Here is an 18,544-nt window from a genome sequence, read left to right as displayed (position 1 = left end):
GCTAAATTCTTTATCATATTGCACTGAATTCACGTGTGATATCACAATATTATTTTCTTGGGTACTCTATACTATATATTAATATGGGCAGTCATATATTTTCAGAAGATATATACTGTAGTGCATTTGAGTAACTTGTGTTGCCTACTTTATTTACTCTTCCTGGCTTCCAATTATAATATACTAATTGCATCAACATTTTCTTTTACAATCTGTAGAGTACAGAAAGCTTCAAAGCATGCCACAGCTTATCACCTGCACTCACCAGGTGAGCCTGATCTGGACCACGGAAGCCCATGGGGGTAGACAGAGCCCTGAAAGCTACTACTGCACCAGCTTGATCTCTTTGGGCAAGAGTTTGTGTCAAGTAAAAACCACATGATTGTTCCCAAAGGCTTTATAGTTACATTATCTAATGCTTGTCAATATGGTACATAAACACCAGCCTTAAATTATAAGACTATTCAGTGAACAGCATCAAAGGTTAAGAAATTCCATTTACATAATTTATCACCTTCTTCAACTAAGGAGAAACAGTGAATTGATAGCAAAATATAATAAATAGGTTTTCATAGGCCAGCAGTGGCACTGAAATTAAGATAGGATGCGGAACATACTTTTTTTTTTTTCTAACTAAAACAATGGTTTTCCTATATGAATCATTGAATTTCAAGACCTTAAAATGCTGATCATCAGATCATCAGACAGCCTAAATATACATTCTCTTTAAGACTGCTGAAGTGTAAAAAACCTGGAAGAGTCAACTGTAATTTAAGTGGCCGTTACTGACTCATTTATTGTCATGGGATATGTTTAAAAATTAAATGGCTGGGGGTACTGCTTGACAGCCAAGTGGACATGAGCCTGCAAGGCCCTGGTGGCCTAGAAGACCTACAGCATCCTGGCCTGAATCAGGAATAGCGTGGCCAGCAGGAGCAGGGAGGTCATTCTTCCCCTGTACTCGGTACTGGTGAGGCCACACCTTGAGTGCTGTGTCCAGTTCTGGCCCCTCAGTTTAGGAAGGACCTTGAGACACTTGAGTGTGTCCAGAGGAGGCAACAAGGCTGGTGAGGGGCTTGGAACACAAACCATGTGAGGAATGGCTGAGGGAGCTAGGGGTGTTTAGCCTGGAGAAAAGGAGACTCAGGGGTGACCTTATCACTCTACAACTTCCTGAGAGGTGTTTGTAGTCAGATGGGGATTGGTCTCTTTCTCCAGGCAACACTGACAGAATGAGAGGATACAGTCTTCAGCTGTGCCAAATGAAATTTAGGTTGGATGTTAGGAAAAACCTTTTTATGGAAAGAGTGATAAAGTACTGGAATGGTCTGCCCAGGGAGGTGATAGAGTCACAATCCCTGTATGTGTTTAAAAAAGACTGGATGTGACCCTCAGTGCCATGGTTTAGTTCAGTGTTAGGACACGGGGTGGACTCGATGATCTTGAAGGTCTCTTTCAATCTGGTGATTCTGTGTGTCCTGTCTGTCATTGTTGGTGAGTATATAATTGTAAATAACCATTCAAACTTGATTTCATAAGTACTAATCATTTGTAGCCACTGAAGTAAGAAATTGCTCAGATATCCTGAAATTTTAAGTCACTGCTGCATAACTGAGTTACATAACCTCCCTTGAAGGTGTGTGGTGTACATTGGCATCTCCTGGCAATACTTACCAGTAGTTACAGAACAGCCACTCCTTCCCATCACCTAGTAACTTCTTAATAGTCAACATCAACTCAGAGTTTCTCAGCTAGAGTTTGGTTTGTGGAATAGAGTACTTTTAAAATTTCTGTTTAGGCTAGAAGTGCTAAACAGTGTAGTAGCCTGACCAAGGACAACAACTTGTGGAAGTGTTTGAGCAGAAAAAAAAAAAAAATTGTATTTCAGCATATTCTGAATCTAAAATAGATATGGCTGAAAGTAAGATTCCACCTGCAGGGAAATCAGGACAAGTCCTAGGAAAAATCTGTTACCTGAACTTTCTGGTGAGAGACATGCTTCTGAAAAGTGATCTGGATAAAGGAGGTTTGGAGGAGTATGTGCTTGGACTGGCCTCTTTAGCAAAAGAGCTGAGCAGATCTCTCAGTCAGCAGCTCAAGGATGTTACAGAAATTGTTCAAGACACCTGCCAATTGCTGAGTGCTCTCCATGATAAATACAAGGAATTGACTGGAAGTCCAGGCAAGTATGGAAGGACTTACCTATAAGCAGACACACTGGGTATATTAGATTCTGAGTTCTGCTGTCTGATGATGCTGGGGGACCTTAATTTTAATTTGATAGTATTTCAGTACTTGGTAATTCATTAGACCAAATTAATTAATATTCCCACTTTGTATTACACTGTTTTTGAGTCATTCCATGAGATCCAGTGTGAGACTCATAATTCTCATTATGTGTTCTCATTATATTCTCATTATAATTATAGAAAAAGGCAAAATTAACTAAATAGGCTTGTTTAAAGTTTTATGTGCACTATACTTTAGTGGAGTTATCTTGGCCAGACACCAGATGCCAACCCAGTAACTTACTACCCCCTCTTCAACAGGAAATGGAAAGAAAATAAGATGAAAAAAATCCTGAGTTGATATACAGAAAAACATTTAAAATTACCATCATGGGAAAAATAGACTAAATTTAGAGAAAAAAATAATTTAATTTATTGTCAGTTTAAATGGATTTGGATAGTGAGAAGTAAAGTCAAAACATTGAAATAAGACCTTTTCTTCACCACTTTTTTTTTTCCACTCTCAACTTTAGTCCTTGATTCCCAATTCTTTTACCTCTTCTCCTTCCTGAGGAGTTCAGGGCAATGATGGCAAATGAGGGCAACACTCTGTCCATAGCAGTTCCCTCTACACTCCTTCCTGCCTATTCTTTACTGTGCTCCACTGTAAGTCCTTCCCATGGTCCTCAGTTCCTGTCAGGAAAAAATGGATTCTAAACAGCCTGCAGTTCCTTCAGGGAATATCTACTTTCCTTGGTATCAGGTCCTCCCCATATCTGCTCCAGTCTGGGCTCCATGGGCTGCAAGGGAATCTCTGCCCCATGTCTGCAGTACCTTCTCTTCCTTCTTCTCTGACCTTGTTGTTCACAGGACTGGTTCTCAGACTTTTTTCCTCAGTCCTCAGTTTTCTCCTTTCTTAAATATCTTTTCACAGGGGCTTTGCTCCATGCTCAGCTCAGTCCTGCAGTAGGTGGACATCAACATGATAATGAACATTTATCAAAGAAGAAGAGAAAACTAACATTTCTATCTGAGGTCTATCAGCGTTAAACCTCAAAAGAAGAGTCTCTAACAGCCAGGGAAGGTGATTCTCCCTCTCTACTCCACCCTTGTGAGACCTCACCTGAAGTACTACTAAAGCTCTGGAGTCTCCAGCACAAGGATATGGATTTGGAGCAGGTCCAAAGGAAGGCCATGAAGATGATCAGAGGGATCAGAGCATCTGTCCTTTTAAGAGAGGTTGAGCAAGCTGGAGGTGTTCAGGCTGGAGACGGCTCTGGGGACACCTTGTTGCTTTCTTCTAATCCTTAAAAGAGGCTTTCAAAAAAGAGGAAGAGTGATTTTTTTTTTTTTACATGGACAGTATTACATATAGTGCTAGAACACGAGGGAACAGTTTTAAACTAAAAGAGGAGAGATTTAGATTAGATATTAGGAAGATGTTAGGAAGAAATTCTTTACTTAGAGAGTAATGAGACACAGGAAGAGGGAGAAGAAGGCAGAGAACAGGAAGGCAGCCCCATTCCTGAAAGTGTTCAAGGCCAGGCTGGATGAGGCTTTTAGCAATCTGATCTACTAGAAAGTGTCTCTGCCCATGACAGGAAGGAAGGTTGGAAAGAACCTTAAAGATCATCTCATTTCAATTCAAACCATTCTGTCATTCTCATGATTCTATGATGCAAAGAGAGAAAGAGATTGCAGACAGAAATGTTTACCTATGCTTATGTTTCTGAGTCTTGACCTACAAATTTATAAGTCTGTAATAACAAAACATTTGGCTTTTAAAAGCCTCCTTCTAGGCTCCAAACAAGCTAACTCTCCTGTTGACCTCATAGTTTATGTGATTTTTTTCAATTTTTTTTTGCCAGTTTCCAAGAATCATTCTCCTTCCAAAAAGCACTGGGCAAAGAGGTTTGGAGACAGTTGCATATAAACTACTTCTGTATTCTAAAGCTGTGTTATCAAACATCAGAAAAAGCACAGAAAGCAAAGTGTTAGAAAAAAGATGGGGGATGGGAAAAACACAAAAGAAGACTTATTTCATGGTTAACCTTGTAATTGAATGCAAAAAGTGTCTTTCCATGTGACACAATTGGATAGTATATGGTTACAAGGCAGTATCTTTTCTTGCCCACATTAGAAAAGTCACATTTACAGCATAGGAAAATGCCATTGTTTTGAATTACCCTGTTATCTTCAAATTTGATTTTAGGGAAGTTTAAGGGACTGTACAATTTGTTTGAGGATTTTTTAGTTTTGTTTAGAAAATGCAAAAATCAGGGGGGAAATGTAAATTTTCGTAGCTTTGCCTAAACTTGAACTTTGCCTTACAGTGAAACTGGGAAGTGGTCTTTTACAGCCTCTTCTGCAAACAAAGCTCTGTTATTTCCAATCTTTTGTTTTATTTCTCAGACCTGTTAAACTGTTAAACTGTCAAGAATTTCTTCTCTACTTTTTCAGTGCCTGTGGAAAAACAGTAAAATGATAATTCTTTTTAAACTACCAGTGCAAACAATATTTTTAAATGTATTTGCTTCCTTTTTTCTTTATTTTTTTTCCAAATATAGTCAAAGTCTAATAAATCACTTGGAAGTATTAGAAGGGAATAAGTTTTTGACCAAGTTAAATAAGAAAAAAACTATTCTGAACTGTACTTTTTGTAGTTTTGAATTAATCAGATATAAATAGAGATGAGAGGCCTATCTAGATGACATAATATCACTCATTGATATGTGATGGCATTCTTAATAAAAGTATTTTCCAAGCTGAAAACGTTGAGGTATTTATTTACCTCATATGACATTGTTAAAAACATGACTGTTAAGACAAAGACTTCCTGTAAGACTTGTAGCAGCCCTTTCTGTTTTCCTTTCCTTGTGTATATCTGCACATTGCAAGTGGATAGCACACCACACTGTGTACTATTGTTTTATTTTATTGACTTTCAGGAGATTTAGTCTTTAAAACAAAATTATCCAAGATCTCATGCAGCAAACAGAAATAAGCAAAAAATTTTCCAATGTTTGCAATATATCTAACTAATGAAGATACCACTACAGTTATAGAGGAAGGCAGCAATAAGATGTGGGGAGAGCTCTAAGTAATACATTTTAAATCCTTGGAGAGAATATCTGGAGTAATTTCTAAGAAAAGGTGCAAGATAAGAAAAATAAGACATCATAAAATATAGGTTAAAATCTTACATGAATGGCACATAGTGATTGTGTGCTTTTTGTGCATTCTTCTTCACAAAGTGATTTTAATTACATACAAGGGCAACCTTCACCATTCCTATACTGGATATTACAAACTACTGAGCTTCAGCATTACATGCAGGCTGGTGGTTTTGTGTTAACATCTGTTCTTCACAGCAAAAATTCAGAGCTGCTAAGGTCTGAGTTTAAAATTACATTCATGTATAACAGCCTTGCTAGAGTCCTACACATTAGACTTTGCAGGAAATACTACATTTAGTTTTAAAGATCTTGCCAAATTGATTGGACCATACTTTATCAATACCATGCTTCGCATTGATTGTCATTAAGAATTCAGCTAGTGTCTGATCTTTAGTTGGCAGAGTAAAACTTTGACAAATATACACATGGTTGTTCATAGACAAGTACAAAAATGTACTTGTTTATATTCAGTTCTTTAGAAATTGACTCCACCTGAATAGCAATAGATGTAAAAATACAAAATGGAAGCCAGGAAATAGGGTGTGCTTCATGTATTGAATGGTTCTGTGGGACTATGTGGAATTCAATAAGGATGTGTATAATCGTTTTTACATTTTTGTCTACCTTTCATGGCAAAATTTAATTGGTTATTTATTTTTTCCCTCAGAATACAATGAAATTATAGATTATCTGCAGAAAGTGAAGGAGTACTTGACAAATACCATCTCACACCTTCAAGAGGCAGAAAATAAATTTTATGCTGAAAGCTGCAGACAAGATAGTGGTTCTTGGAACCAGACTGGTGAAAATGCTTTTAGAGAAACAGATGTGCATTATTCGGAAGGAGAAGCAACAGACTCTGTGCAAGCATCTTCCAGTTCCTGTCAGCAATTCCAAAGAACTCCTTCCCTGAACAAGACAGAAGGTCAAAATGTTAATCAAACCCACACAAATGAAATTAAAACTGTGGGAAAAGTTGTATCCTTAGCTGAAAATAAATCTGCTCAAGAACAGGACACCAGCAGAGACTCTCCAATGAAAAAGGAAGATGGTGAACACCAACTACTGACCATCTCTTTTACAGAGAAAAAAGAGTGCAATGAAAAGGATAAACTTCATGGAGATAGCTCTGTTACTGAAAAGCCTCCAGAACTGGCTTTTCAGGATGCTCTCACAAGCAGTGAGGAAGACATTCTGTCTGGAACATTGAAAGACATTAATGGCAGAAGCATCATAAATTATTTTGAGGAAGAGAAAAAGGAAGTAGTAAGGGACAATTTAAAAGGGCTAGAAAGTGAAGAGCACAGACTGACAGAGAAAATAGAAGACAGTAAAATGGAAAAAAATAATGACATTTTTAGAAATTACCTAAGTACCTTCACATCTTCAGCACAAACCTATGATCTTACTGATGTGAATCCTTCTGTGAGTGATTCAGAAGTACAAAAATCTAGATACTGGATGAACAAAGAGTAAGCATATATTCTTTTTTTTTTTTTTTTTAAGAAGAGATATACATAATTATTGCTTATTACCTTATAAACATGTGTGGGTTCAGAAACTCAATATACAAGTGCGGAACACTTGCTGGTCACGCACATAACAAGTTTACCATTTGAACATGTGCAGTGAAGATCTTTCCCTTTGGCCTAAAGTAAATGCTAAGGTTCTATTTGCATAATTTTTTTTTATGCCAGAGAGGGACTGAGTTACTGCCAGTAAAGTCAATAAACCTCAGATTGTTGGAAATTAGTAGGAAAAGACTGCAATTCATCAGATTTACAGTACTTTGTAAGCTCTTCTGAAACAGGCTAAACATAAAAATCTTCATGACTTTCTCATTTATTCATAAATATATTTTTCTGAATTATCTTCTTATGTTTCATTATAGCACATCATTACATTGAAGTATTTAATTAAAAATATGAGACACTACCCTACTCTTTTTTTTTTTTTTTTAAATAGATTTCTAGTCAAAGGGTGTGGTAAAAATAAACAGGAAATAGCTTGTTTTATTAAAGCCCCTTCAAGTGTTCTGGAGAATCTGAAGTGTAATATACTCAATGACAGTAGTTCCTTGGTGGTGGATGACTCTGAGGAGCTGGTCAGCAATGTCATCAGTATTGAATGTAATGATTATGAAAAACTACTTTTCCCTATCAACATTGCAATCCCATTTACATCATGCTTCAGAGGAAATTATCGGGAGATTATGGTGAAGGTGACTGATATGAACTTTCAGTCAAACTACTTAACTCCTATTTCTTTGCAAGGACACCAAGGAAACCATAAGGTGAGTAACCCTTATCAAAGCATTGTAAAAGCATCATTTCAGGTTCTAGTTATGTCTCTCTGGAATTTTTCAAATAAAGTTGTCATTATTAAATCATATTGCCCATCATAATATGTGGTTAAACAGAACTTTTCTTTCTACATTCTCAAGCAGTAATTCTATTTGAGAACTACTATTTAATAACATTATTTTTTTTTCACTAGCAATGTTAAGCAAGTGTTAGATCCCACAATAATAATGGTTGAATAATATTTCATTATTATTGTAAATAAGTGTAATTATTTGCATTATTTGATAAAAGTAAAGCTTTGGGGGAATTACTGTGCATTTAGATCACAACAGAGTAACACAGTTCCATAAGTATAAATTCTACATCAAATGAACACAGGCTGGTTCTCTTTTTTTAAATTAAGAAGTATTGCATTGGACCAGATTCATGACCTAGTTTAAGCTTATTTCATTTCACCCTAATCACACACTGGAATTTGAATATCACATGATGACTAGGGATCACTTGGGCCTGCAGGGGGCAATAATATTCTATTTATTTTCATTTCATACTTTGCTCTATAGAGAATGTTACCTTCTCAAAGTGTGAAACAGCCTCCTTTCCCTCCAATACTCTAACCCCACATTCTCTTTACTCAGGAAAGCTTTGCAGAAGTGAAAATTTATCATCTGGGTGTTTTTTCTGTGTTATCATGCTTAAAGAAGGAAACATTTACTGTTCCAAAGATAGGACTCCTACAAAAGCTGAACATGGATTCTAGAATCTCTTTCCATTACCATCCAGAAGTATTCAGTTCTCCAGCACCTATGCAGTTAAAGGTAAGCTTGAAACATGTGATATTTGTTCCATAAGCCTGTTATATGATCAGTTCAGAAGTGAGTATGCCAATGATGTTACAGTGCAATCTCTTCCAATATCAGAAGTTGACAAGAAGTGGTTGCAGCTTCACATCCTGTACATGCAGATTTCCTGTCAGCTTTGTTAAAACCACATGTCAGGGATATCTTTAGCTAAAAAGATCTATCTACCTTTGTTTGATATTGTTCTGAAAATATAGTTGTTTTTAATAAAGATGTGTCAACTCAAAATTTTAATTGCTTGTCCCAGATGTTAAATTAGTGGAACCATTTTTCTCACTTGACTTCATCTTTCATGCCAGCAAGTGCAACAAAAAGTTTTTATCATGTGCTAGTCTTAGGTTGAGTATAGTCTCAAATTGTGCTTCAGTTATGTTTCTCCCTTTCTCCATTAAGATGTTAATTTGGAAGTATGAAGAAACTAAAATTATAAAAAAATACAGTTTAGAAAAATTCCAGAAATTTTTCAAAATCTGAGGAAGCTCATGAGTTTCAAAACTTGAACTCTAATCAGGAACAAAACAATATAAATATTTTAGGCAATAAAAGTTCTAGTTTTTTATGACTTTCAAGCATTTTTCTGTGCTTTGTATAAAGTGCTGTTACTTGGGTAAGGCTGTTCTTGGGTTAAAGAGAGGAGTCTGACTTCTGTGATATTCAAAAGATAATCTAATTTCTAAAAATATCCCGACATGTAATGGAAGAATTTTTTTGCAAGTTGATTGTACAATTTATTTCTACATTTAGGTTCAGCCAATTGAGCCATCATTGATTTCAGCATTGAAAGCAAGGCATGATATGTATCACTCAGTCATATCTACTAGTGTAATGGTTCATGTCCAGCATCCTTCAGGCCAACCCTTTAACAGCTCAGTCACTGTTACTCTACCCTGTCCTCCAAACCCAGACAAAAAAAGGCGAGGAGATGAGACAGGGCACACAAGAGCCATTAGTGCTACAGTGAAGAGGGTTGCTGCAGCATACCATCCCTGGTAAGAACCTCACTTCAAATTCACCATTTTTTAAAACATCAAAGTCAATTAATTTTAACAGTTGTTGGTTTATAATTTCTTGTATTAAAAATTAAAAATTGTTCTTGAATATAGACTGCAATAACTATGAGCATTGTTAGAAACACTAGAGCAAACCCTCAAAATCTTAATGCTGTATTTTCACCAGAAAAATTAATACATTCTTGGATGTGTATTCTTTAAATATGCTAACCACTATATTTCTAGCAAGAGTCCGAATGAAGACTGAGGTTTTTTCAGCAATAAATATTCAGGCATTTTCAACAAAGTCAAATATATTGAACACAAAGAATAGACACGACTTAAAGCTGCTGTGTTTGTAACACACCAAGCTGATTTGAGTCTGACTTGTGAATTTTCTCATCTCTACTTCTACACATTTCAGGGTTGCCTGAATCAAAATGCATGGCACAATGGTTTATACTAGGTCAGTTTTACACACTAGATAAAGGTCCCGATTTTTCTAAAGTATGCAGTACAATATTTCTAAAACAGGCTTTTTGGCATGTCTTTAAAAAGCATTAAAACATGGGAACTCCTAAAAAAAATTATAATCTCTACATTTCAGCAGTTTCTGGAGAACCGAAAAAAAATTATATCATTCACATACTCTGGAGTATATTTCCAGATACTGATTTTAAGCAAGGTGGGTAAACCAGAAAAAGTCATCAGGGAAAGCAGAGGGGGATATAAGGTACAAACACAAGGTTACTTTTTCTGCAGAACTATTTTCATGTTGTTTTTTTCTATAGTTACTTGATTTTCCAGGGCTGTGAGCACTTCTGTGAGAAAAAGTGGGGACAATCTCAGTGATACTTTGAAATTATTAGGTCATGGAAACAAAGAAGAGGGGTGGAAGGTGTTTGATGATGTTATAATCCAGAATGCACAGAATGGGCTTGTATCTTTTGAACTAAACAAGCATTTAGAAAGGTAATGTATGAATAATTTAACAAAATTTTATTTACTGAAATGTTTAGTTCTGTGTTCACAATTAAATGGAAATTAGAAGTGCTAAGAAATCATCCATTTTTAACCATTAACTTGCTCTTAGGTTTGTTGACCATAATTACAAAAAAACCCCAATTTTTCATTTATAGAATGTATACAATATAGTTCATAGAAACTGGAAACAGGAAATGCAGATATCAGTCTTAATTGGCAAATGTGATTTGGCTCTCTAACTAAAAAAAACCCCAATTTTTAAAAAAATAATTCTTATGAAATATTAACTTACTTTCATGTAAAATTCATATGTATTCGAAATCATACCTACATATTCAACTTAACACTACAAACACAAGCAAATTTCCACCTTTTTCTCTGTTGGAAACAAGGATGAAAAGAGAGTAATAAAAGTTCCCATAATGTTTATAACAATAAATTATTTGCAGTTGATAACGTTATTTAAAATAAAGTTTTTAAATTTAATTTTCTTTCCTATTTTTTTCCCCTTTTCATACAGCTTTGTGGTCGTTCGCCTTTCATTCCTTTTGGAAAACAACTATCTTCTCCTCTTTGCTCAGGCTCTGGAAGAAGCTCTCTGTAGCACCATGGCTAATGTGATACTGTATCAGAAGAGAGAAAACCCGTATAAAATAGTGGTTTTGCTATCTGCCTCCAAAGAATTGACCAATGAACTTCAAAATCTCCATGAGGAGGGTTATTTTGGTCCCCCAGAACCTACACATCAGTTCCCATTAAGACAAGGAGAGCAGATTCATTTTAGATTTAGAGGAAATATTTCTGCTTCAGGTAAGGCAATTAATTCATGCACGTGTATGAACATTATCAATTACCACAGCTATTTAAAAATGCTATATGGGGACACTGGTAAATTGAAGTTAGTCACAGTACAATTAGTTATTTCAGTGTTTTGTTTCTTGTCAAAGAAAGGAATGTGGAGATTAATGGGAAACTACTCCAGCTGTAAAGAAAATGTACTACCTGAACGAGTTCCTGAGCACTGTGCTCAGGTGACCCTGCTTTCAGAGTTGGACAAGATGATCTGTAGAGATCTCTTAAACCCCTGTAAATTCTGTGAAACCTGGTCCCTCAGAAACATATGGTATTTTAAGTATTATTTTCAAATTACAGATTTCTGTCTGCTGTTTTGTCTGTATAAATTCTCTTAGAGTGGGCAAGAAACCAAGGCAAAATATTGCCTGTTGTGAGTTGCACTGTAAATTGAGATGATGAGAGAGAGAGGGTGATGCCATTTCTGCTAGCAGCCTAGAAAGTTCCATGTAGTGGCTGCCACCATTCAGAGACTTGCTTAAAGGGAAAAAGAGATAAGAAGCCTCTGGAAGGTTTTCACCCAAAACTGCATGTAACCTCTTTCATCTGTTTTAGATTGAACATATAAATATGTATTTGGCCCTCTGAACATTTTGGACATAAACTTCCATTGAAAACTGCATGTACCCTAAAGAAAGGAATATTCTTCAAAAATAGGAGTCTCCAGCCCCTGAGAAATGTCTGCTGATATACACAAAGAATAGTGTATTTAGATGCATCAAATAAATGGGTTTAGAAAACCTTGAAATGCATCTACCCCTCTACTGTCATTCCTTTTTTTGTTACAGATAGACATCCATCCTGAATAACCAGAAAGCATATTCTTCTGATTCTGTTCACAGCACCTTCTTATTTTTTTATATTCTTCTCTATGTTATACCTCCTTTTCTGTTCTTGTAGCACAGCCTTCACCACTTACTCTTTAAGCCAACTATTAAAGAGCTAGGAAAGATAGCTGCAAAGATATGCCTACTGCTGAAGCAGACTGATCTCAGACATAAAATAAAGTAATAATAATAAAGAACAACCAAGGAACAACCAAATGTTATGTGATTACCTTTACTTGACTTATGCTGATGAATTATTTTAGATGCTGTGCATCTGAAAAAAAAAGAAATTAAAAAAAATTTTTATATGGACTGCAGAGAATGGAGAAGACTTCAGGAAAGCCTACAGACTGATATTTCATTCACAAAGACAGCCAAGGATGGAGCTCCAAATTAAAGTAGTGGATGAATATGGTAACTACAGCTCACCTCATTACAAAGGAACAGCAGTGTTTTATAAAATTACCAGAGAGATGATACCAAAGAAATGGGAACAAAACTTACCATATCATGAATATCAACACCAGGCTCCACTGTGCAAATTAGCATTAACATTGCCAAAGGTGCGTTTCTCACTTGATAATAACAGAGACATTTCCCTTTCTGCCTCACCATATATTTATTAGAAAAAGGATCTTGGTATGATTTTTGATTTACAGATAAAATCAGGAGTTACTGATGGACTTCTGGTGCCTCATCAATATACAAACATTCTCAGGATTTCTCTTAGCTGTAGGGAGGGACCTGTATCCAAGTAGAAGCATGGAAAAAATTCTAGCAGAAAATTTTCACCCATTTACTCTTCCCAGATGTTATGGCACTGTGAAATTATTACTGAAGTTTCAGTTATATCATCCTTGTTTCATCATCTTGGGAGCACAGAATTGCAAGTTGTAGGATCATTAAATACTTTTAATTAGTATTAAATAGTAACCTGTCTTCCACCTATCACCTGATTATTCTATTATTCCTGATTAACCTTTGCAATACAATCATGTGGGAAATTATCTCAATCTCTGGTGAAAGCTAATGCCATATAAATTAATCTTTAATATTCCTGCAATGAAATCTCACTGTAAACTTCTCAAAGAGCCTATGTACCAGCACACTATACTGCACAAAATGCTTCCACTAAACTACTGCTATCAAAGTTGAAAATATTTTAGTATCAAATTATCTACAGAAACACTTGGTCTAAATCTGTGGTGACAAGCAGTAGCATGTCTCTCTTTTTGAATTTAATTGTCTTCACACTTTTCTCAACCAAATTTCTTTTTTTCTAGATGATAATTAAAAGAATCTGGAATATCTGGTTTTGGTTGTGACAACGACAGATGGAATCTTTTAAAGGCAGCTATTCTGACTACTACATTTTCACTAATTTTTTGTAAAATTCCCACCTAAATTTCTTTTTTAGAGAACTATACAATCATAAGCCATTTTTTATATGTAAATGCCATCATTATCCACTTACAAATATATTTGTGACAGTGGTCAAAATAGTGGTTTTTTACTTTGTATACAAACATTCACATCAGTTTTTACTTTAAATATATATTTTTACAGAATTAGTCTGGATGATTCCTACTTATGGTGCTTTCATTTCCTCAGCAACAGAAAACACTTGTTCCTCTAACCTATTTTGTTCAACACAAGCCAGATATAGCACATTAGGTTCTGATGTCAAGTACGTGTGTGCATATCTACTGATTTCAAAGATTTTTGTATTTATGTGAGACAGTGGGCTAAGGAGGTAAAAGATTAATTTCTCCTTTTCTGTCCATCCTGTTTAATATGCTACTAGGCTCTGGTCATGTCTGAGAGATCCATTTGACAGAGCACATCAATGTTACCGGCTGGGAACGCTTTGCAAAAATAGATTGCTGTAATACATATAGATATTATGTAATTACTATTCTGCTGAAGTTTCATGTCTAATGACTGTCTAACAGCAGAATAGCATGCTATCCCCTGCTTCTGAAAGGCAGTTGCTTGGCTAATTGAAGGGCTTTCCAGACTAGAAAACTGCTTTGACTGCTAAGAGTATTTTACTTACGCTGTCAACCAGAACAGCAGGACCACATGCTAGTGCAGCTGAACCATGGGTGAATTTAGCACTTCATCACAGACACTTAATCTTTAAAGGCAATTTACTGTTTTAGATCTAATGCATTGTATATTATTACACTATTTCTGGACAATACTAATTTTCAATTCTTACAATTTTTACTACTATTTTAACATTAGGCATCATAAAGTGGTTCAGATTAAAGTCAGCGCACGAATAATTGAGTTCATCTACAATAACTCTGAAAATCTAATACAGACCTTTGAGGTAAATTCTCATTAATAAATGAAAATAGTTTAAATACAAATGCATAATGAAACAAAGCCAGAAAAAAGCTGAGTCTTGGAAGAAAAGCAATGCCCCCTTCTGGAAGAACTTTATATTCCTTTTATTCTGAGAGCTTTTAAGCAATGTCATTATATTTTCACACTGGGGCACATCCAATGACAGACTTGCTGTAGAAACGTGCAAAATGAGCTAGATTCAGATCATAGAATGATGTAATAATTTGGGTTGGAAGGGTCCTTTGAAATTCCAACCCCCAAGAGCTCAAGAGCAGTACAGCACAGGATGGTTTACACAGTGTGTAATGTGTGCATCTTGTGCACACTGAAATCACCTCCCAGGATGACTGTGTACAGGCTTGATGAAAAGTTGTTTAATTCACAATAGGTAATGGTGATGAATACATTGACCTTATGGCTGTGCAGTTCACTACATTTGAGACTCTCCAAATACTGAACAATATTTAAAGTCTGTATTATCCAAGTGAATAAGATAAGCTCCATGATGCTCAGTATATCAGAAAGAAAAGAATAACTTTTACAGTCAGAGTTTCATGCTCTTAATTTCCAAATGAAAAACAGAAGATCAGTGAATAAACCTCAGGCAAATCCCCCTCGGGGAGCTGTGAATAAACAGCCAGGTAACACAACTGAATGTGTGTGACAAAAATAACATAGGCACTGAAAGAGGATAATTTCATTTTTGAACAAAAAAAAATCTGAATTTTACTTCATACAAACTAATCTCTTTTTTTGCTCAATGCTTAAGTAATTTATTGTTCTATATGCAGTGTTAACAACACTAAAGCCCAGAAGACTTTAATCTTTCTCAGCCATAGCTAAAACAGGACAAAGAATTTTTTTCTTTCCACTATTTGGAGGAAGAAAGAGGAAAAACTTTCTACTTTATAATGGAACTTATCTTTGGAATTTTGATGATTTTTCATGATGTTTTATTAAAAGCTGAACAATCTAAAATTAATAATTGTAGCTACAAATACAGTGTGGTTACCCGACCTAACAAGAACTACTGCATATCTAAAAATTGTTCTTTTCCTTGAAAGGAAGGCAAAGGTAATGCAGTATTCAAAATTAGAATCTGTAGCATCTATGAAGGTTCTATGCAGATCTTCTATACACCCAGTTTCTATACATTACTTATGGCATAATGCTATTAATCAAACATTTGTAAAATTTCATGAATGATGAACTTTTTATAAGAGATAATAAATATCCATTTGATAGATGAAAATTTTACTAATTTATTTTAATAGCTATATACTCTTTTATACTTGCTGATGGTGTTAATTGGTTTTTAATAACAATGAAAACATTTTATGTAAGTAGAAAAAAATATAAATGCTAAGAGTTAAAGCCCCAGGATTTCACTGCAGTCCACTCCCAAATCATATGCCTCACCTCTTACTCATCATAATTTCTCTTTTCTCAACATATTTTCTCTAATAGCATGAAAAATTGATCCACCATCCACAAAGCACAAAAAGATTTTTTTCTGATTCATCAGGTAAGAAAACAACCATTAAATTAATATCAATATAAAAACAGAGCTATATTTACTATTTTTTTTTAATTCTAAGATTTGTTTCAGCTGTTACTGACACTTGACAATACCAGGAAGAAAATAGTTAATGTGTTAAGAGATAGTCAAAGGTAAAAAGGTCTGTTTACCAGGAAATACAAAAGCTCTTGTAAGATACTGTTATGGTGGGATTCTTGAATAGCATATAATTTTGTCAATAAGGAAATTCAGTTTGTACTGGAAAGCTCCATTTTAATTTATGAATCAGTTGCAGTAAATATTGAAACCCTTTTATTTTCTTGCTGAGTTTCCCCATTCAGTTCCAAAAGAAGCACATCATTGCTAAATCTGCTCTTGACTGAATCCATTTCATACTGCAGAGCAGTTAACAAAAATGGCATCAGAAATGAGATAGGATGATGGTTTCCACCAAAGTATAAAACACACCCTGTTTATTTGGGGAGCTTACCCACTGAACCTCCAGCTTTAAAAAGCTTTTCAAAAAAAAAGGAAGATTTATTCTTACTTCACTAATTTTTGCCCTTCAGAGGCCCAGTGGGACAAGTTGCTGTTCTGGCTTGCAGAAGAGCTTGCAGAAGATAACACATCATTGTGTGCTTTACGTTTACCTGTTCGACGGAGCGTACTTCAGCTTGTTCGGCTGAAGTGCCCTGATAATTTAACACACCAGATCTATGAGCTGCTTTGCTGCTGGAAAAAGACCCTTCCAAAGTCGGCTGATAAACAGCAGCTGCTGTCTCGCTATCTGCAGAAGAGTGGCAGAAGTGATCTTTCAGAAGAACTTTGTTTAAAGTGGCAAAATAAGGTGTTCACTTGACAGAATCACTGGCAACTCACAGCCCCATTTGTCTTCTTTCTTGTTGAAGTGTATGAATATTTCCATGATACTTCTGGATAAACAAGTGACAGGGACATCAGTCAGGATAAGGCCATTTATTTGTTACTTTGCAACCTCTTTACTAAAGCAAAGTATAATAGCCATGGCCTTGCTTGATAAAAGTGACTATTTCTTATACAGAAAAGTGAGATATTGAAAATACAAGTATGAAGAATTATAAACCTATCTGCACAGATTTCTGAGGACTTTAACTGTTTGCACATGCCATATTCAGTCAACACAATATTTCTACATATCTTAAACATTAGAAATTATTCAATATCTCAAAATCATATGAATCGTTCTATAATATATGGACTACTCTATATATTAATTACTACAAAATATTTCAGATGTACTAATGTACAGATAGAGGTAACTTCTTCCTATGTTCACATTTGTTAGTACTTAATTCTACTTTTATATTCACCATGAATATTTTTCATCCTTGTGAATATCATACAAGATTTCAGGGTTAGCTTTCCTGAATTTATGATATTTGTTGCCTCACTTTAAACTGTCATTGTAACAGTATTTTAGGTTACCATCGAATGTGTAAAAATAACTATTTCTTCATAAAAATTTTAAAACTTATGGCTTTGACATTTTGTTTGTTATGCTAAGTTATTGTATTGAAGTCATAGATAGTAAACCAGAAGTATTTGTGTCATTCCTTATTCATATTTTCAATCTCTAAAAAAATAATTTATTTCCAAAATACATAATAGGATTAACCTTATTTTAAAGTCAGAGCAAGTGAAAGGTTCTATAATGGTGTTTCTACTGAAATAATATTTAATTTACCATCTTCTGCTATTTACTTCTATATTGCAATCCACCTCATAAAACACACCAGAAATTTATCTAAACACTAAGCTGACTTCTGTTAAAGGCAAAAAGTAGCTGGCAAGAGTCAGTGAAAAACAATTCTGAGAGCAAGATGACTTCTTGGTACTTACTCATATTGTGATTGCACAGGCTGTCACATCTGTGTGACTTCCCTTCTGCTTCAGCAATGTGCAACAGATGCCTCTTTCTTCAAGTCCACCTGTGCACAATTAATTACTGTTACTCTTCTGGTACCGATTTGATGCACCAATTATTTTCCTTTTTCACCTCTCCTTTAATCGTATAATATATTATATAAATATTAATCTCAATCAAAATATTATTAATCTAAAATTTATTCATTTTTGGGCTATTTAGAAATCTTGTATCTCTTGTTGGCAAATCTTAATTGTGATACACAGCCGTGTATTTTATTTATAGATGTCATATATTTGCAGCATTTACAAATTCCTACTGTAAATGTGAAAAATGCTTGGTAAAAGAAAAGATTAATAGGAACAGTATTAATTAGTAGTTTTGTTCATCTAGTCACTAATGTGTCATCATATGTTATTATAAATTTTTAAATATAAGACAAATATATGAGTAATTTAACCCCTTCTCTGAGAATGAAAGATAAAAGCCATCCTTTCTTTTTTTTTTTTAATAAAGAGGGTCTTTTAACTGTAAGCTGACATTCTTAGATG

At 34.9% G+C, this 18,544-nt stretch overlaps 1 protein-coding gene across 1 annotated transcript; it reads left to right on the top strand.

Annotated features, from left to right (window-relative positions):
- Positions 1-5,978: 5,978 nt before the first annotated feature.
- On the top strand, positions 5,979-17,601 carry DTHD1 (death domain containing 1). Its single transcript, XM_056490854.1, is given in 10 exon segments — positions 5,979-6,063; positions 6,066-6,876; positions 7,370-7,697; positions 8,346-8,525; positions 9,312-9,556; positions 10,364-10,528; positions 11,061-11,350; positions 12,538-12,782; positions 16,039-16,096; positions 16,660-17,601. Coding segments are annotated over 10 exon segments (2,697 nt in total). The 3' UTR covers positions 16,950-17,601.
- Positions 17,602-18,544: the final 943 nt, after the last annotated feature.

Source organism: Oenanthe melanoleuca, chromosome 4 (assembly GCF_029582105.1).
Source record: "Oenanthe melanoleuca isolate GR-GAL-2019-014 chromosome 4, OMel1.0, whole genome shotgun sequence".
NCBI lineage: Eukaryota > Metazoa > Chordata > Aves > Passeriformes > Muscicapidae > Oenanthe > Oenanthe melanoleuca.
Note: the sequence above shows the minus strand (reverse complement) of the source record. Positions and strands in the feature narration are given on the sequence as shown.